The sequence below is a fragment of the Engystomops pustulosus genome, chromosome 5 (genome assembly GCF_040894005.1).
Source record: "Engystomops pustulosus chromosome 5, aEngPut4.maternal, whole genome shotgun sequence".
Classification (NCBI taxonomy): Eukaryota; Metazoa; Chordata; class Amphibia; order Anura; family Leptodactylidae; genus Engystomops; species Engystomops pustulosus.
The window spans coordinates 201,038,606-201,059,637 of NC_092415.1; the positions used below are offsets into that span (position 1 = coordinate 201,038,606).

General features: G+C 44.0%; 1 protein-coding gene across 3 annotated transcripts in view; it reads left to right on the forward strand.

The window, feature by feature from the left end:
- The window catches only part of SLC25A13 (solute carrier family 25 member 13), an 85,824-nt gene extending 65,088 nt beyond the window's left edge, over positions 1–20,736 (forward strand). For all 3 annotated transcript variants that reach the window (XM_072154358.1, XM_072154356.1, XM_072154357.1), the window contains exons 14-18: positions 6,104–6,244; positions 8,826–8,964; positions 18,065–18,223; positions 18,662–18,752; positions 19,063–20,736. In XM_072154358.1, the coding sequence (XP_072010459.1) occupies positions 6,104–6,244; positions 8,826–8,964; positions 18,065–18,223; positions 18,662–18,752; positions 19,063–19,237 (705 nt within the window). In that variant the 3' untranslated portion in view covers positions 19,238–20,736. The remainder of the gene's footprint in view (positions 1–6,103; positions 6,245–8,825; positions 8,965–18,064; positions 18,224–18,661; positions 18,753–19,062) is intronic.
- Positions 20,737–21,032: the final 296 nt, after the last annotated feature.

Here is a 21,032-nt window from a genome sequence, read left to right on the forward strand (position 1 = left end):
AAGTGTTTTATATACATTGGTGTCCCTTCACCTTAATTGTGCACATTGTTTGTAGTAATTCATCTGGACGATAATGCGCATACCCCAAGCAGGTGACACCTGTATAGACTTCATGACAGTGGCTCAAATGGCCATATCTTCTAACCCGTAACACCTAGAAACCCAGTTCTGGTGTAATATTAAAGGGAATAATGGCTCTCCATTCTCAACTGTAACTTTAGCACAATCGCGACACACAGCGGATATATCTACGGATGTCTGAAGAGGGCTCAGAAAATGCCCATTGGTAACGCTGGTTGTTAATTCATGAAATACCGGAGTTTGGTCACCACCATATTAACTTAGATCACCTCGTCCCATGACTTAATCAGGGAGCGATGATCTGTTCCTGTGGCAGCCTGGAGTGTATAGAAGACTCCCAGACCTGTTATTTGGCAGGATCTATAACAGAGTGCTGGAGGCACACAGTTACAGATCCATAGCAAATTATCCATAAAGGATAGGGCCTTACTTGCTGATCGATTGGGGGGGGGGGGGGGTCTCTGTCAGCTCCATAGAGATCTATGCAGCAGAATGGACATCCGCATCCGACTGCTCTGGGAGCGCAGAGGGGTCCAACGGAGGTACCTCGCACCCCCTGTTCTCATAATCTTCGGGGGGGGGGGGGGCTCCTCACTGAAACCCCCGCTGATCAGCAAGTTTGGTGGGAAAACTCCCTTAAGCAAAAGATCTTGCCTTATATGTCCTAGTGTACCGCCTGGTCTATAATGTGGTATAACTTCTAGTATTCCGTCTCTTAAAGGGCACTGAGACCCCCATTGATCAGCAAGTTAGGCTCTATCCCGTGGATAGGGCCTAATTTGTCTACATGGGAAAATCCCTTTAATCAATAGTTACTCCTTCCCAGAGTCTCTGTTTTTTCTTTTCCCTCCTGGAAGAGCTCCACTTCTGTCCACTGGTTGTGTCTGGTATTGCAGCTAAGTCTCAGTCTCGGGGTCTGAACTGCAAACCCATGGCAATCAAGTCCATAATTTGCAGTGAAAGTCACTGAATGAATATGCACCTACAAGAGGAATCACGTTTGACTTGCTAGAAGGTGTCGCCTCTGGGCGTCCCTTACTCCGGATCACTGCCAATTCTTAAATTAGAGTGACTCTAGGGCTTGGCAAACCCCTTTTGGGAGGTTTATCCCTGGAAATATCTGATGCCAGTTCTTGTGCCATCCTATTGCATCATTATACCTGGAAAGCTGTGCTCTGCCTCCCTTCCTCCTGGCTCTACACGTATGATCTCTCCCAACGCCGCGTCCTCTATTCGGTGCGTTCCATACGTGACTGCTGTGCTATTATCCTACCTGCGGTGCCAGGGTGAGTAGCTGTATTGAGGACCTAGTTGCCATGCACCCTCTTCCTGTAATTACTATGATCCATGCCAACCTCACGATCTGTAACCTTTGTTGCCCGTTGATAACATTCCAAAGCCTCTCGTTAGGGTCCGTGTCACATGATCCTCTCTAGTCGAGCGTCGCCGGGCGCTGGCTCCCGAGACCCTGCTAAGTTCACCTTGCATGGTAATTACTGGGAATTAGTACGCATGGCTAATTTTGGCCACTTCTCCATTGTGCAATTTTCTGTTTGTAAATCTGATCCCCCCCCCTTTTTTTTAAAATACCCGTAAGCCTCGTGACCCCCGGTTACAGCTAACAGCTTTTTAGCCGCTTTTATTGCATTAAATAGACGCAGTAAATGTGTCGGGTCCTTGTGGTGAGAATAAACAAACACGAGCCCGGCCCGGGGAGGTCAGCGCTAAGGAGGGAGACCAGAGGTTTGATGGCGGCGGAGAGAGATATCATCATTAGCCAAACAAATTGTATTTCATTTTGCAGCAAAAGTGTAACTTAGAAGACCCGAAAAGAGACTTTATGCCCCGTTGTTTTGACCCACAAAGCAAAACCTCTTATTCCGACCATTGATAATGAATCCAGAGGCTCCGACTTGTCCTAAGCCAAACGCTAAACAGAGGCGAGATCTGAATAAGGATTTACATATATGTGCTGTATATGTAGCCCCTGCATCTTATAGTCTAGCATACAGGAGAATCCAGCAGGACCATCCCGACTACTGTCCTGGAGATTGGGTGAAACAATATATCAGCGCTTCGCCCAATCTCGCAGAGAGCAGTGTCTGCTCTGCTCTCACCATGCTCGTCCTTACTTGTATTACTGCAGAACCTAGAAGTGTGTGTGTGTGTATATAAGGCTGGAGCTGTGTGTGTGTGTGTGTGTGTGTGTGTGTGTGTGTGTGTGTGTGTAAGGCTGGAGCTGAGCTGTGTGTGTGTGTGTGTGTGTAAGGCTGGAGCTGTGGTTGTATGTGTATAAGGCTGGAGCTGAACTGTGTGTGTGTGTGTGTATAAGGCTGGAGCTGAGCTGTGTGTGTGTGTGTGTGTGTATAAGGCTGGAGCTGAACTGTGTGTGTGTATAAGGCTGGAGCTGAACTGTGTGTGTGTATAAGGCTGGAACTGAGTGTGTGTGTGTGTGTTTGTATAAGGCTGGAACTGAGTGTGTGTGTGTTTGTATAAGGCTGGAACTGAGTGTGTGTGTGTTTGTATAAGGCTGAGCTGTGTGTGTGTATAAGGCTGGAGCTGAGCTGTGTGTGTGTGTATAAGGCTGGAGCTGAGCTGTGTGTGTGTAAGGCTGGAGCTGTGTGTGTATGTGTATAAGACTGGAGCTGTGTGTGTATGTGTATAAGACTGGAGCTGAACTGTGTGTGTGTGTATAAGGCTGGAACTGAGTGTGTGTGTGTATAAGGCTGGAGCTGAGCTGTGTGTGTGTATAAGGCTGGAGCTGAGCTGTGTGTGTGTGTAAGGCTGGAGCTGAGCTGTGTGTGACACTGCAGTCAAGTTTAGAGGTAGAGTCAATTCAGACTCCCCTATGTTTGGTTCCATGGCACCTAAAACATTCTCGTCCTGGGATATTAAAGAGAAGAATCCCTTGTTTTAAGGTCACTTTAAAAAAAAAAAAAAATAAATTGAGGGAATTGGATTTTTTTCTTAATGCTAATTTTGTAGCTCACACAAATCACAAACCTGAAACAGTCTGAAAGACGAGAGTCTTATCTTTAATGTGACACAAGAACCGTATGTCTGAAGTGACACATTGACTCATCTCAGGCAAAATGTGACTCTTCTGCTCATTTGCATGTGACCTTGGGGGAAATTTTTTTTTCATAACTAAACAGATGAGATTTCACTTGAAAGGAGATTGTAGAAAGAACGTTTCGTACCCAGCACGGTGGCTCATTAGTTATCATTACAGCCTTGCAGCGCTGGGGTCCTGGGTTCAATGCCCAGGGTCAACATCTGCAAAGAGTTTGTATGTTCTCTCCGTGTTTGCGTGGCTTTCCTCCGGGACCTCTGGTTTCCTCCCACACTCCAAAACTGGTAGGATGATTAGATTGTGAGCTCCATTGGGCACAGGGATTGATTTGGTAAGTTCTGTGCAGCGCTGCGGAATCTGTGTGCGCTATATAAAAACAGGAATTATTATTATTAATACCCTACCTGAGGGTGCTGGAAGTTTAATGGGATGAAACTTGATGTGTTCCCTTTAAACCCCAAACGTTTTTTTAGTTTTTCAAAGCTGCGAAAGAAAACGACCCCCCCCCCCCCTCTGTTTTAATTCTGGGTTTTTTACGCCTGTCAATGTTTTTTTTGCTTTCGTTCTTTGATGCAAAATTTTGAGAGGGAGATGAAGCGAGATTCTCCTGAAAGAGCCTCTTTCATCAGGTTCTCATACACGGACTTGTGGTGACGGCCGATCTAACGGAACACAACAACGCGCCGCGCACAGAGGAAGCAGCCGCACCGCACACGGGTCCGGGGTGTCATTGCCTTTGTAATGTCAGTCAAGTGGGTTGTTCTGCAACTTGGCCAAACTTCTAAGCACTCCGCCGCACACATGAAGGTGAAACGCTCTGCACTCACCCTCCTGAACGCGGAAATGCTGGTCACAACGTGAAATTTCACTGCTAATCTGTTTTTACCAGTCAGAATTTCTCTTTACTTAAAATTCCTTTCCATCCATTTATATATACTCCACACCTCCACAGATCCATCATACCAATACTATGTTGTAGTATTATAGTAGTTATATTCTTGTACATAGGGAGCAGTATTATAGTAGTTATATTCCTGTACATAGGGGGCAGTATTACAGTAGTTATATTCTTGTACATAGGGGGCAGTATTATAGTAGTTATATTCTTGTACATAGGGGGCAGTATTATAGTAGTTATATTCTTGTACATAGAGGGCAGTATTATAGTAGTTATATTCCTGTACATAGGGGGCAGTATTATAGTAGTTATATTCTTGTACATAGGGGCTGTATTATAGTAGTTATATTCCTGTACATAGGGGGCAGTATTACAGTAGTTATATTCTTGTACATAGGGGGCAGTATTATAGTAGTTATATTCTTGTACATAGGGGGCAGTATTATAGTAGTTATATTCTTGTACATAGGGGGCAGTATTATAGTAGTTATATTCTTGTACATAGGGGGCAGTATTATAGTAGTTATATTCCTGTACATAGGGGGCAGTATTATAGTAGTTATATTCTTGTACATAGGGGGCAGTATTATCGTATTTATATTCTTGTACATAGGGGGCAGTATTATAGTAGTTATATTCTTGTACATAGGGGGCAGTATTATCGTATTTATATTCTTGTACATAGGGGGCAGTATTATCGTATTTATATTCTTGTACATAGGGGGCAGTATTATAGTAGTTATATTCTTGTACATATGGGGCAGTATTATAGTAGTTATATTCCTGTACATAGGGGGCAGTATTATAGTAGTTATATTCTTGTACATAGGAGGCAGTATTATAGTAGTTATATTCTTGTACATAGGGGCAGTATTATAGTAGTTATATTCCTGTACATAGGGGGCAGTATTATAGTAGTTATATTCCTGTACATAGGGGGCAGTATTATAGTAGTTATATTCTTGTACATAGGGGGCAGTATTATAGTAGTTATATTCCTGTACATAGGGGGCAGTATTATAGTAGTTATATTCTTGTACATAGGGGGCAGTATTATAGTAGTTATATTCTTGTACATAGGGGGCAGTATTATAGTAGTTATATTCTTGTACATAGGGGGCAGTATTATAGTAGTTATATTCCTGTACATAGGGGGCAGTATTATAGTAGTTATATTCTTGTACATAGGGGGCAGTATTATAGTAGTTATATTCTTGTACATAGGGGGCAGTATTATAGTAGTTATATTCTTGTACATAGGGGGCAGTATTATAGTAGTTATATTCTTGTACATAGGGGGCAGTATTATAGTAGTTATATTCCTGTACATAGGGGGCAGTATTATAGTAGTTATATTCCTGTACATAGGGGGCAGTATTATAGTAGTTATATTCTTGTACATAGGGGGCAGTATTATAGTAGTTATATTCCTGTACATAGGGGGCAGTATTATAGTAGTTATATTCTTGTACATAGGGGGCAGTATTATAGTAGTTATATTCTTGTACATAGGGGGCAGTATTATAGTAGTTATATTCTTGTACATAGGGGGCAGTATTATAGTAGTTATATTCCTGTACATAGGGGGCAGTATTATAGTAGTTATATTCTTGTACATAGGGGGCAGTATTATAGTAGTTATATTCTTGTACATAGGGGGCAGTATTATAGTAGTTATATTCTTGTACATAGGGGGCAGTATTATAGTAGTTATATTCTTGTACATAGGGGGCAGTATTATAGTAGTTATATTCCTGTACATAGGGGGCAGTATTATAGTAGTTATATTCTTGTACATAGGGGTCAGTATTATAGTAGTTATATTCTTGTACATAGGGGGCAGTATTATAGTAGTTATATTCTTGTACATAGGGGGCAGTATTATAGTAGTTATATTCCTGTACATAGGGGGCAGTATTATAGTAGTTATATTCTTGTACATAGGAGCAGTATTATCGTATTTATATTCCTGTACATAGCGGGCAGTATGATGGTAGTTATATTCTTGGACCGGTATTTTGTATAACTGATAATTGTGTCTTGTATTTTAGGCTGGCGGCTCTCAGGTCATATTCACTAACCCTTTGGAGATTGTGAAAATTCGCTTGCAAGTGGCAGGAGAAATCACCACTGGCCCCCGTGTCAGCGCTCTGTCCGTCCTCCGAGATCTGGGCTTCTTTGGACTTTACAAGGTATTATGTGCATCTTGATCCTCCTGCTTTTTGCTTTTTTTTCTAATTTGTTTTTATTCACTTTAACCTTTGCTTGAAATTGCTGAAATGATGTTACTAACTCTTTGCTGCAAAGTAATTTGTTAGCTGGAGACTTCTGATCTGAATACATAGGGGACGCTCAGGTGAGGCGCAATAAAGCCCCCTAGTGTCCTCTCTGTGTAACTGAAGGCTCAGGTGATGCACAGGTACCGGTCATAGCTCCGTATAACATTCACAGAGCAGGACTGTGCAGAAATTTTCACTGTTTGGGTCATGAACAAAGCGTTTGCCGCCTTCTTGTGATTATGATGTGTTCACATGTGGAACAGCTGCCAATTTCTGGTAAAAGAAAAGGAAGGTGCAATGTTATATGCAAATCCAAATCCCCATCCACATAACACATAAGTAAGATGTAGGTGAGGATTACATTTAAAGAGCTATTCACACCCCAACAACTCCGAGGGGAGAGGATGTCGCTGGGATAAGCTTTCCCCTTATAATTGTTTTAATTAATTTTGGGACCCTTTCTAATCCTCAGAGGGGCCTCCAAGTTTATTTCACCTTGTAATCCTGGTCTATAGTTATATTTTACAGTTTAGTTTCCTACATGTGGGTTGGAAAGGGGGGATGCTATATATGGGCTCATACTGTGAATCGGGATGGAGAGGTAAGTAATGGTTCGTCCTAAGTTTGATTGTTATTCTTGATAGGATATAACAATCTAATCCAATGCTTTTTGGGTACCTGCCAACCTATTTGCACTTACTGATGGAGTAGCCAGTCGAGCGTGCGTCCGGCCGCTCCATTCATCACCAAGGCAAAGTCAGAAATTGCAGAGCACAGCGCTCTGATATCTCTTGCACTGCCTGAGCCAATTTCCGGCTTTCCCGTGGTATTGAATGAAGCAGCTTTTTGCTTTCTGCTCCATTTAATTTGTGAGAATTGTATCCATCTTCTCATGATCAGTCCCTGTGCGTGGGGGGGATTTGGGCCACCCCTTTAAGAGCAGAACAGAGTTTGTTCCTAGTTAAGTGGATGGCACCCAGATACAATGCTGGGTGACTCCAGCACCCTGACCCAGTGTGGTGACCCCTTTATTCATAGAATTGGGACCGTCCCATTGATGGTCCCATTATGAATACCCCAGCGACATATCATAATCTCTTACCATAAACTTTTTTGTTCTTTGGTAATAAACCAATGTCCCTGGGTCGGTGCACGGTTCTAATGTTAGTGTCCTTACAGGTTTACCAAGTCCATGAAGTAGCAGCAGAGGAGGAGGGGGGGCTCATTTTTGGGGAATCAAGAAGCTGAGTCGCTGCCTATTGTTTCCAGCCACTGACTCCACATAACAATTGCACATGCCAAATCATTGCTAGACCTGTAAGGTATAAGGGAAGGGTGGGGGGTACTTAAGAGGGGGGTGGGAGCATATACAGGTGCCAGAAGCATTAAATAACCCCGGCAGACAAGGTGCACCTCTGTCTTCTATAGATGAAGGTTTCTCTCCCCCCGTCTGGCGTTTCCCCCCCCCTACACGAGACAATGTGCATTCACTGCAGGAGACTGGGCTAAGCCTGCGTCTCCCAGACGCGCTGGCTCCTTCTGCCCAACCCGACACAGAGGTGCCTTTGTGAGTGTAATTACTCTCCCCTTGTTGTAGGAATGGCTGTTTTTAGAGCCTTCCCTTGCAGGTACTCTTTGGACTGTGCAAGAATTAGCATGCTAAAAGAAAGTCCCCCAGCCTCTGGGGCATGCTCGCCGCCTCGTGTATAGGACTGGCAGGAGGCTGGGAACCTAGCTGGAATCTCAGCTGGTGCAGCAGGGGTTAAAGCAGACGTTATATCCTCAATCTGCGAGTCCAGAGCTCGGGGCTGTAAATCGGGTAGATGACACTGTACACAGCGCCTCAGCGTGACGGGTGACCATGTGCACTTGTTTACAGATAGCAAAATGTATCATTTAATAGAATGCAATTGATACAAATGTGTCCACGTGGGGATAAAACGGTTTTACTTTTATCAGGGGGGGGGGGTCAGAGGTCGAGAAGTTTGAGAATAAATGAGCGGGCATTCTTTATGTTCACTCGGGTGCAAAGCGGGCGGATAAATCGGTACACGGTGGTTAACTGGGACGGCAACTCATTATTAAAGGGAAATTAATGTTCTGGGAGTTAAAAATAGAGCAGTGACTTGTGTAACTGGAGGGATCCATGGGAAAACCCCATGTGTTATGGAGAACTTTGGCGCAATGTAGGTTAGTTACGTTTACCAGGGTTAAAATATCGGGGGGGGGGGGTAAAATAATCACAATGTTTAATGCACCATCCACTGTTTATCAGGTGGGCGGCCCCGGGCTGGCACCGCCCCGTTGACAGAGGGCTGAATTGGCAAATTGCCTTCCAAAACAAGGGGCGCTGATTGCTCGGGATCGATAAGGATCCCAGTTTGGTGGATGCACCAGGAAGGGGATGTCTTTCCAGTTGCACCGGCTTTGGCTATGGCGTAATATGATGCCGTTTTTCTAGTACTTATCCCTCCTTAATTTGTTCTGTGGACAGGGGGCTAAGGCGTGCTTCCTCCGGGATATCCCCTTCTCCGCCATCTACTTCCCCTGCTATGCACATATGAAGAGCAGCTTTGCTGGAGAAGACGGCAGAGTCAGTCCCGGGTATCTCCTGTTGGCCGGAGCCATCGCTGGTAAGTGAGCAAGATTGTTCCTATTTCTCGTTAATATAAATACTTTTTCTTTTTTTTTTTCACAGTTCAAAAGCCATAACATCCATCTGAGGGCTTGTTTTTTGCAGGTTGAAATTTAAATTTTGTATGCATAGAATTTATTGATGAATTTTTAAATGAATTTTTTTTTTTTTTTTACCATGCGGTATAAGTAACATGAAAACTTTATTCTCCAGGTCAATTAAATTTTGGAGAACCCATATTTGTTAATGTTTTTTTTTTTATTTATGACTTGTTTTACTTTCCACGATTAAAACAATTTACAAAAAGCGAGTTTTTTTTTCTTTTAACTTGCTGTTCTGTGTTCGGACAAGACTTTTGCCTGACAAGTTGTAGTTTACATTGTGATCGTTTTTTGGGTTCATTCTATTTAAAAATGGACAACTGGGTGTGTCCCTACATATTGACTTTGTTCAATCAGTGCTATGATGGGTAGAATGGTAACAGGCCTGACACCAGTCACATGGTTTGCATGTCTCCTCCCTAATCTCCGTTCACTCAAAGCTGGCCCCTTTGTCCATCACTGTCGCTGCACGGAGATTGGGGCTGGCCTCGATATAATCACGAGCCATTCTACCAACACCACAGCGTTAGTCATACAAGTCAGCATGTTACCATGACCCAGGGCTAGAACAAGCCCAGAAACATGAGGTTCAGCATATGCAGAGCCCAGACTTGGGATTGTCTAGTATTCTGTATATATAGGCCACTAATATCCATAATGGGGGGGCCTAAAGCCCCAGCCACCCCCCTACATACACAGTATAATACAATACAGACAGTCCCTGGGTTACGTACAAGATGGGTTCTGTAGGTTTGTTCTTAAGTTGAATTTGTATGTAAGTCGGAACTGTATATTTTATCATTGTAACCCCAGACAGAATTTTTTTGGTCTCTCTGTGACAGTTGGATTTTAAAAATGTTGGATTGTCATAAGAACCAGGAATAACACTAAATCTTCATTACAGACCCCTGTGATAACTGTTACAGCTGATTATTGTAGCCTAGGACTAAAGTACAATAAATTACCAATATCCAGAGGTCTGTCTGTAACTAGGGGCTGTATGTAAGTCAGGTGTTCTTAAGGGACCACCTGAACATGGGACGGGTAGTAGACGGCGCCATGTTCTGTGTAGTGGCCAGGCGCTGTAACCCCAAGGCCAGCTCACAGATTTTTTGTACATGTATATACCGATCTATAGACGTGTTCACTCTGCCACCCCTGAATCTATTTAGTTTTTAAGTCAAGACTTTTCCCACAACAAGCAGATATCGCTGCCGGTCCAGGCTCCAGGAAGTCGTAGTGAACCCCCCCCCCCCTGGTCCCTCCAGTTCTGTCATTTTTATCACACTACATACCATGTCCCTGCGGCTGCTGTAGGCGACGGCTGATCTGTACAGATACTCCGCTCTGCCGGGTGGTCTCCAACATTCTTCACATATTTTGATACATTTTTATTGGAGCGACACAAAATATGCTTTGGAGTTGACATGGTTCTGTTATCCAGATCCTCGGGATGATAAACGTAGTGATGGGGGCGTTTATCGGGAGGCAGGACGGAGGAGTGGAAGGACCTCGTGCTGAGGGTTGTTGGGTAGAAGAGATACTATGTAACGTGTAACTCATGAACTTTAACCCCCTCGTTGATCAGGATTTTGAACTTATTCAAAACTTACAGATAATAGGAAATCAGATGTGAATATGGCACCTGTGACTACAGTCATGGGCACCTTCATGCAGCTTTGTACCAAACCCCGCCCCCCGCATACAGTGGAACCTTGGATTACAAGTAACTTTGTCGGCGTTTTGTAAGACCAGCTTGTATTTTACAAACATTGTAACTTGGTTTATAAGTAAAATTTCAGAATACAATTGAGGCTTTCCTCCCTCTACTGTACCACACATAACCAGGGGCGGAACTATAGCGATACCAGCCACTATGGGGCCCACATTGTGAGGGGGCCCAGCACCCGGAGTATTGGGGGGGGGGGGTTGTATATGTCTGTATAAGGTATTGTATGTATGTGTGTATATGCTGCATGTGTATATATACTGTATGTATTTTTATGCTGTATGTCTAAATGTGATATATATGTATATTATGGTTTTATATGTGTATATACAGGCAGTCCCCGGGTTACATACAAGATAGGTTCCATAGGTTTGTTCTAAAGTTGAATTTGTATGTAAGTCGAAACTGTATAGTTGTAGATCCAGACAATTTTTTTTGCCCCAGTGACAAACTGAGTTTCAAATTTTTAGCTATAATGGGGCCAAGGATTATCAATAAAGCTTCATTACAGACACCTTACAGCTGATCATTGCAGTCTGGGACTACAGTAACATCCAGAGAGCTTCACCAGATGTCACATGGGGCAGGGGGGTCCGTCTTTAACTAGGGGTCGTCTGTAAGACGGGTGTCCTTAAGTAGGGGACCACCTGTGTATGTATATTTTTAAATGGGGCCCCAATTCAGAAAATTGTCATGGGGCACAAGTTCCGCCCGTGCACATAACTAAATATTTTTGGGGTATACTGTGAATTTCAATGAATTCCTATGGGAACACTTGCTTTGATATACATGAATGATTTGGATTACGAGCACAAATTGTGATTGTAATCCAAGGCATTAGGTCATTGGTTCCACATTCATTTGGGTTCCAATAATTTCCTATGAGAGAACTTTCTTTGACATAGGAGTTATTTGGATTACAATCATGTTCCCGGAATGAATTTATGCTTGTAATCCAAGGTTCCTCTGTATGTTCCTGGTTCTGGTACTGCAGGTTTTTGGTCTTGGCCAAAAGTCCCTGGGGTCCACAGAGCCTGTTTTATCCTGGAGACTTCACTCTCTATGTTGTTCCCTGATCCCTGAAGACCACTCATTGGATGTCTTTTTATACCACCACGGCCCTCTCTTGGGTTTCTATTAATGTGAACATGGATCAGGGCCTTATTTATATGTTCATTTCGGCTCCTCCTCACGCTCGGTCATTGTACAGTATTACACCAGGAGGAGAAGCGGTGAAGCTGGCCATACACCAGGTGATAAAACTAACCCCAAGTGTATATAGGGATGTCCCAGCATTCCTTTAACTCCACTTATAACAGGAGGAAGACATTTTGGATTTGGCCATAGCCATGGAAAAATAAGTGACTGCCAAAAATGAGTGGCAGCAGCTTCTCTTTCCTACTGGCTGAGCATGCGTGTGTGTTGGGGTACACTAAGGAGTAGTTATCTGGCAGGAGTGGGGTCACATCAGAGGTTGTCCAGTCATCGCAAAATGGGGCCCATCCACATGATGACCGGTAGGGGTTGCCAAGCATCTCGGTCCACCCAATAGAGTTGTAAGGAGAAGCTGACACATGCACAACTGGCTGCTCCGGTCACCTCAGGTCCAATGGGATTACAACAGACCCCCATTCTCATGGTTCGTGGGGGTCCCATCACTGAGACCCCCTATCCTGTTGATACCTGTAGCCGATGGATGTGTTGCTTTGTCCCTCAGGTCTCAAGTCAAGTCTCATACGTAGACTGCTGAGGTCATGTGCTTATCGAAGAGTTACCAACTTTGGTCAAGGTGAAGGTGGCCAAGAACAAAAAATTTAGCAAAAATTATGCAAACCAAAGGTTTTCTGCTTTTACTCAAAAAAAATACATTTCTATATAATTGTTGCAAATGCATTGAAACCAAAAATTTTAAGAACAATGAAAAAAAAAACTCCCATAGATTGGCATACAACTTTTTTTTTTTTTTTTTAAAGCTTCCATTTCAAAGTCGTCGTCCTGAAGCCCGGGCTAGACCATAAACACTTCATTTTCCCAACTCCTCGATCAGATACAAATGTCTTTTTAGACTCGTCTACTTTCCAACCTGTTTCGTCGGAAACAAAACAAGCCTTTAACATGGGAGCCCGCGCGCCGACGTGAAATGCAAGCATACATCGACAAGCCAAACAATTTCTGAGATTCAGCCGTCCCCCTTTGAAAGCTGCTGATGTGATCGCAGACCAAGATAATTCCCCCTTTTGAAGTTCAGTCACACAGGCGGCTTTTATGCTTTCGTTTATGTCAGGGCTCGCGATCTACGACGCGGCAAAAATCTACGTTACGGGAGCAGCGAGCACACATCTATAGATATGATGCAATACATTCAGATTCTGGGGGAGGGCGGCTTTTATTTTCCTCTTTTTGGCTTTTTACTGTAATGTAATAGTCCTCCCCCCCTTCCATGTCAGACGTGATTGTCATCTGCTCGCCAAGGCTTGCGCCCATTATGGAGATCCTGTTCGGAACGGAGAAATATAAAACCCAAGGTTTATATAAGCCAACTACATAGGGGAGATAAAATTCCTGTAATCTGGAGTCCAGATTATGCTCTGGATTAGACCAATATGGCTGATTTCTTTCAAATGGGGAACGGCTCTTACAGCCAGATCAGCTTTAAAGAATTTTTGGCCTGAAGAAGACGCTGTTTTGGGGTCGAAACGCGTCGGCTAAATAAAGAATTTTCTCTGATCGTAACATTGGCTTTTTCATATCCATTTGCTGGAGACCCCTCTTAATGTTTTATACAACCTTCCAATCTAAATTCTTTGATACAAGTTATGCTCGGGCCTTGTTTTCTGAAACGCAACGGTGATGCTGAACAAATGGACTTGTGTGGTGCGCTTAAAATTAAAAAAAAGAAAAAAACAAATTCTATTTTGTGCCTATAACTTCAATGCGGACTGCACGGTAACAGACTTCAACCAGAACCCTGTGTAGTCTCATCCTGGTCCTAATTTTGTAGGTGTGATATTAAATAGAGGAAGTGACACACTGGAGCACATCAGACTACACTTGGCTTGTAGTCTGTTGTTATGGAGATGCGTGCATCCAAATAAAAGAAAAAATTTTTTTTTTTAGTAGGAATTTTTTTTTTTTTTGGATTTGTATTGCTTTCGGCAGTACCCGTGTTATGTACAAGGTTGGGTTCCTTAGATATGTTTTTAAGTTTAATTTGTATGCAATAAGATTTTTTAAAAAATTTTTGATTTGTCTCCTTAACTAGAATTAACACTAAAGCTTCACGGAGGTAAAGTAGAGTAAATATGGTGGTCTGTCTATAACTAGGAGTTGGGTGCCCTTAAGTTGCAGACTACCTGTACATAGTTGCAATAGTGTACCTACCCCATAACCTGTCAGATAAGGCAGTTTCCTAAAAACGCACCATTAAGTGCACTTTAAGTAGATTCATTGGGTCCTCTAGGTCAGAGGTCCCCAACCTTTTTTGCACCAGGGACCGGCTTTAAGCTAGACCAGTTTTCCATGGCCCGGTGGGGGCGGGGCTTTGGTCATATGGGGTGGGGTTATGGAGGGGTGGAGCTTAGTGCATACTTATCATATAATTATGACATTTATAATGAGAATGTGATTCAACTTACCATAGGTTCAGAATGAGTGGGAGCACCAGGCTAGTTTCTCTGAATCAGTGGGAGCACTTGGCTTGTTTGCCTGCACCCACCCGCCCCACCCCGTCCTGCATAATGTTCTCTGCCGGGAGCTGCGAGCTGTCACGGCTATGACAGAAAACATTATAAATCCACACAGAGCGAGCTCTGACCAGGCGCAGGGCCGCGGAGCTAGCTGTCAGCAAGCTCTGTGAGCAAGCAGCGTCAGGACGGAGATTGTATACACCGAAGGAGGCGAGGAGCGATCTGAAGTAGTAACTGGAAGGGCATCTGTAACGTGTGGTCACAGGTCAACATTACACACTACAAATTATACCATCCAACTGCGTCCAGGAGTAAGGTACGTCCTTGTGAGCCGATGCCACCCGATATCACTATGTAGATAGGATTGAGACAAAACTGGCAGATAAAATTACCATTGTGATCAGTGACCTAGAGCAGAGGTCCCCAACCGCCGGTCCGCGGACCAGCTGATAAACTCCAACGGCCCGGTCCTGGTCCGCGGACCGGCGGTTGGGGACCTCTGCTCTAGGTCACTGATCACAATGGTAATTTTATCTGCCAGTTTTGTCTCAATCCTATCTACATAGTGATATCGGGTGGCATCGGCTCACAAGGATGTACCTTACTCCTGGACGCAGTTGGATGGGATAATTTGTAGTGTGTAATGTTGACCTGTGACCACACGTTACAGATGCCCTTCCAGTTACTACTTCAGATCGCTCCTCGCCTCCTTCGGTGTATACAATCTCCGTCCTGACGCTGCTTGCTCACAGAGATGGGTCGAGCGGAGGAGCCAGACCATGCTGGTTTGGCTACGATTCTCGGGGACTTAATAAACTACAAAAAGAAAAGTTTTCGTGTTTCACGTCGAGACTTGTTTGTTTTGGAGCTCGAAGAAGAATTTAGAAGAAGTAGAACCGATAGGATTGACTTTTCCGCGTGACGACTTACTCCCAGAACGAAGGATGAATGCCGAAGGGTAATCCTGGCACAAGCAACCGTGACCTATCTATGTGTAGCACCATCACTGACCTATAGATCTAGTGCCTACCATCGGTGGAGTGGACTAAATGCAACCCCAATCACCAAACATGGAGAGACTGCACTTCTTGGTGTTTTGTCTTTGATAGATAAGTCACCTCTACGTTGACTGATGTGGTGATGGTCTGGACAGTAATGGTGGGACCTGTGCCAGGTATCAAGTATTTAAAGCATGGCTTCTGAACCAGTCATACATGGAGCACCTCCTATTAATCTTAGGACAACCTCTTTGTGTCCAAAACGTATGTTATCCTCTATCCAGAGGAAAGGCAGGAGCTCTGCACCATTCACCCATGTGCTCCACCGGAGGTATCTAAGCACTGTCTGATGCTCCACTTGTTCAGGGTAAAGGCCTCCCCGTCCCGGCAGTCGGTTATAACCTTTTAATTTTTAAGACTACCCCTTTTTAAAGGGGTTTTCTGACTTGCGAAGAATAGAAGCAACTGCAAATGTTACAAATAAACCAAAACTCTAATCCTCTGCCAATTCATCGCCCTTATTTTACTAGGGTCCAGCATGTGGTTGCAGAAGTTGATTTTGGTTCTATTACATCTAGTGTAGGGAGTCTTTAAGGAACACTCCAGTCACAGCAAAGCCTGAAGGGAGAAGCAAAACTCATTGTCCTTGCATTCCTAGAACCTGGAGTCCTGCTACTTTCTTCAGGCCCTGCACAAGGTATAGTTCAATGACTTGGGAAAAATAAACTCCTCTCTAGCGCCATCAGCAGTTAGCTTTTAGGTAGACCTTAAAGGAGACATACAACCACTATTAAGGTAGGTGGCAGGTTCCTCTAATGTATAGATGTGTAGGCCTTTTTGGGGCTAATTCATTTGTGGCCCATAATTTTTATTAACTTTAATTCCCCTAATATTCAAATTTCCTTAAGAGGCTACAGGGGCGTGGAGTAGGCGGAGCTGAGGCTACACGGCGCAGCTACTCCACGCCCCAGTGGCCTCTTGCGTTCCGCCTACCAATGCATCTTCAATGCGCAGTTCCTGGTAACTGCGCACACTCGTCTGGGTTCTGCACAAAACGTAGGACGCAGTCTCGGCTCTGAAGCCGGAGCTACTGCACATGCGCAAAACCCAGCTTTGCAGACGAGTGTGTGCAGCTACCAGGAGCTGCGCGCTGAAGATGCAATGGTAGGCCGAACGCAAGAGGCTAAGTTATGGGCCACGAAAAGAATTGTCCCTAAATAGGGCTATACTACTACATTAGAGGAACCTGCCAGCGGATCTACCATAATAGATAGATCCATAGCAGTAGGCTTCCTTTAATCAGCTGTTGCAAAATTTGGTTCATTGGGAGTTGACCCATTGAAATAAAACCCTGTCCACTTGTCAGTCAATCGTTGCCTATTTGTTGGCAGTTTCCAAGTGTCCTAATCGCAATACGATCCTAATTTTTTCAATGAAGGGAATGGAGATCAACTTTATCTTTTAGCAGATCCCTATAATAACCAGAGTAGCTCCGATCAGTATAAAAGGGCCGTAATCTGTAGCCCATGCCGGGTCTGCACGCTGCTCTCCACACTCTCGGGCACGTGTTCTTCATTTCCATCCTAATAGACTGAATATGACCCACCTACGTGGATATAGTATGCCATGGACGTGTGAGCGGGGAGCCTGTAACACTGCAGAGCGAATGCATTGGAAATGATAGTTGTTCTGTTCCCCTCCCTCCGTGAAATCCTAGCTGTATTGGGGTTTGCTGATTTTGCACAGAGATGTTTCTCTGCAGGGATGTAGAGTTTACATAGGGTTATGTGAGGTGGTGGCAAACAGTCACGCTTGCGCGCGCCTGTGGGTAAGTGGTGGCGGCAGCGGTGGTGAGTTTGAAGACTTTTTTTGCTTTTCGACTCTCTGTGTGTTCCTTGCCAGTAGCCACAAAGAGGCGTGAAAAACAAAAAAGCAATAGGCCAAAGGAGGTTTTACCTCCCAAAAAAATCTGAATTCAATCATCAAGCATGTTGGAGATTGTTCGGAGTTGGATTTTTATTTTTTATTTGTGTAGCTTCCAACATTGTGAAGGCCATGTGCCTCAGAGAAGGTCACTTACTCAATCCTAGGCAACTTTTTGGTATCGCTGATCATCGTTTGGGTCTGAATTGCTCCTTGGTCACTGATATTTTGTTTCTTTCTGTCCTTTATTTCCCTTGGGGTGGATATGGAAAATCTCTCTGTATCCTTTCATAGCCTCTAATTTAGGGGTTTTTCAGAGAAAACCTCAAGGGATGATGGCACACTTTTTTCATCGTGATATAATTTCCTGCTGGGGAAACATGAGGTCAATCATTATTCTCTGCCGCCCTTTAGGTTATGACATTGCCAAAAACTCTAAATGTGGAACCCTTCTGTAAATCGCAAATGTATATCTTTTAAAAAAAAAAAAAAAAAATCTCTGCACCATTCACTCGTGTGCTCTAAGCACTGTTTGTATTATGCTGATCCCTTTAAAACATGGTCGCCCTTCTTGGCAAAATTTGGGGAAAGGAGACAAAAGGATCTGTTTGCAAGTCTACGCAATTAAATGTGATTATGTTAACTGTGATATATTCCACAGGTATGCCAGCGGCTTCCCTCGTCACCCCTGCTGATGTCATTAAGACTCGGCTGCAGGTCGCAGCGCGAGCTGGTCAAACCACTTATACTGGTGTCATAGACTGCTTCAGGAAAATCCTAAGAGAGGAAGGTCATCGGGCGCTTTGGAAAGGCGCAGGAGGTGAGATGTCCACGTTTTATTTGGATGGGCCTATCCACTTAATGGTTCTACCACTTTAAAATTGTGAAACCAAACTTTTAGCCTATTTAGCAGTTCCATAGCCATGTAATCCTCTTCATCCCCTGCTTCTTATCTACTGCTCTTCCTTGACCTCTCGATCTCCAATTCCTCTCCCTGTTCTCGATTGCCCCGCCTCCTCTCCCTGTTCTCGATTGCCCCGCCTCTTCTCTCCTTGATTGGCCCCGCCTCCTCTCCCTGTTCTCGATTGCCCCGCCTCTTCTCTCTTCTTGATTGCCCCGCCTCCTCTCTCTCTCCTCGATCGCCCCCCCCGCCTCTGCCTCTCCTCGATCGCCCCCCCCCTCCCCGCCTCTATCCCCTTTATGATACCCTTTTAGATATGTCTAAATAAACCAATTCTTATGTTCTGTCTCCTTACAGCCCGTGTCTTTAGATCCTCTCCACAGTTCGGTGTGACTCTGGTGACCTACGAGTTATTGCAGCGGTGGTTCTACGTGGATTTCGGTGGAGTGTAAGTTCCTGCTTAGATGCAATTCTTGAAATACAGAATTTAAGATAAACTGTCTTTGTGATCTTTTACTCTGACATATTGAGTCTCCTACACGGCTCTACATTGATCCTAGTGAAAATCCACCGAGGTCTTTAATTTACTTAAAATGATTTGGGACAATTAAAACCTTGGTTGATAAGATAGACATGACTTTTAAATGAAATTTTGTTCCACTTTTTAAACCATATTAACTTTTAAAAGAAGATCTCCAAGCTGTCAGTGCTCTTCTTAGATGTTGATGTTGACACAAAGCTGTTTCTTTCCATTCCAGAAAACCCGCCGGTTCGGAGCCAGTCCCCAAGTCCAGAATCACCCTGCCTGCACCGAATCCTGACCACGTTGGCGGATACAAACTAGCAGTGGCAACTTTTGCAGGAATTGAGAGCAAATTTGGACTATACCTGCCTAGATTTCAGCCATCATCAGCTACCTCTAAAGCCACCTAAGCCTGAGGACACCGGCGGGGAGGAGAGAGGTGACCAGATACATTGATGTCTTCTGTTACAATGTATCGGCGCCTCTTTCACCTTTTATTCCTTCACCTGTTTCCTGAGAGTTTTTAGATCTTTAGTCTCCTTTTATGTGCAATTATCTCTGTCGTTCCCTTCCTTACAGAATACATCCTGTGGCCCTAAGGTTGTTGTGGTGGAGCCGTCCGGACACCCCCATCACCCTCAATACCAGCATCAGCAACAGTTAGGGAGACTCAGGTTTACTTAAGGTTGTGAACGTTTAGAGGATTCTGCATGATCCATGAATGTAGGTTGAATTATCGAGAGGTAAATATTCATTTCATAGGTCAATTATTGAAGTAACCCAAATTAATTACAAATTTAATTCTCTTTGCTAAAAAAAAAAAAAAAAATTGGTGCTTCCGAAATAGAATATAACACGAAAGGCCGTTCTGTAACCAGGCTGAGCTACGTTACGCATAGGGTCTTCCATGTGTTCTGACCTTTTATGATAGGTGACATTATGCCTCATCGACATTAGATGTGTTGTAGGGTGTTGCCCGTTGTCGAGATTGGTCCATCTCGATATGATACACATGTTTTCCAGATTAAGCAAACCCACCCAGCTGAACTGAGCTTGGACATAGGGGGTTTTCAAACGTTAATCTCATGATCAAGGGAGATTGGGCGTTTGGGACCCCTTTCGATCATGAGAAAGAGACCCTTGTACCGATGAATGGAGAGGCAGGTCGAGCGGAGTTGCTGACACTATATTGTATGGAACAGAGCAGCATGAATCCTACTGTACATGCTGCTTCACCAGTAAGAGAACAATTTCGTGATTGGTTGGGATTCCCACCAATCGGATTTGCATCCAATTTATAATAAATTTGCATAAACCCATTTAAGATTATCTGTAACGGGTAAATGGACCAGAGTATGTTGGACCAAATGCGGCCTAGTACAACGGCCCTATTGTGAGACAGATAATGAATGAGATATTTCTCAGCTCCTCCAAGCTCTGCTGCCTGTGACGACTACAACCAGGGCCAGATTAAAGGAGGGGCTCCTGGGGCTCGAGCCCCGGGGCCCCCACCACTTTCACTTTTAAAGGGGCCCCCACCAGTTTCCAAATGAGGCTGGCAGGTTATATACTACAGGAGCTAAAAGGCTATGTACGGAGGTTGGCAGGCTATATACTACAGGGGCTGGCTATATACTTCCAAAAACATTGTTGGAAGGGCCCACACCAGTTTGCGCCCAGGGGCCCCCACCACCCTTGATCCGGCCCAGACTACAACTCATACAAACTGTTGTAGTCCTCCAACACCTGGAGTCTTTGCAAAGTCTTCAAAGACTCTCTGATCACACACTAGTATTAATGTTAATTTTTTTTTTATCCCTCTTTAGCAATAATCATCTTCTGGAGGCAGGTAGGATATCATAGCTATTAAAAAATTTGTAAATGTTAAATGTAGATTTAAATTAAAAATGGCGGAAAAAAAAATAGAAAAAAATCCCTCTGCAGCAGTAGATTTTATATCGCGCACAACGATTGTAATCATGGAGATTTTATGCCCTCAATGTTTGTAATTGAATCCAGTCCAACGTTGCGGCTAGAGCAGGATTAGTCCTCACGTTTCAGGTCGGGCTTTGCCAAGTCCTAGGCTTTATAAGGGCTCGATCCGGCTCCAGCAACACGTGACGACTCGTATCTTGGACCATAAATCCCAGGATGCTCTGACAAACATGCTATAGAAGATTGTAGCTTCACGATAGGGGTCACCGA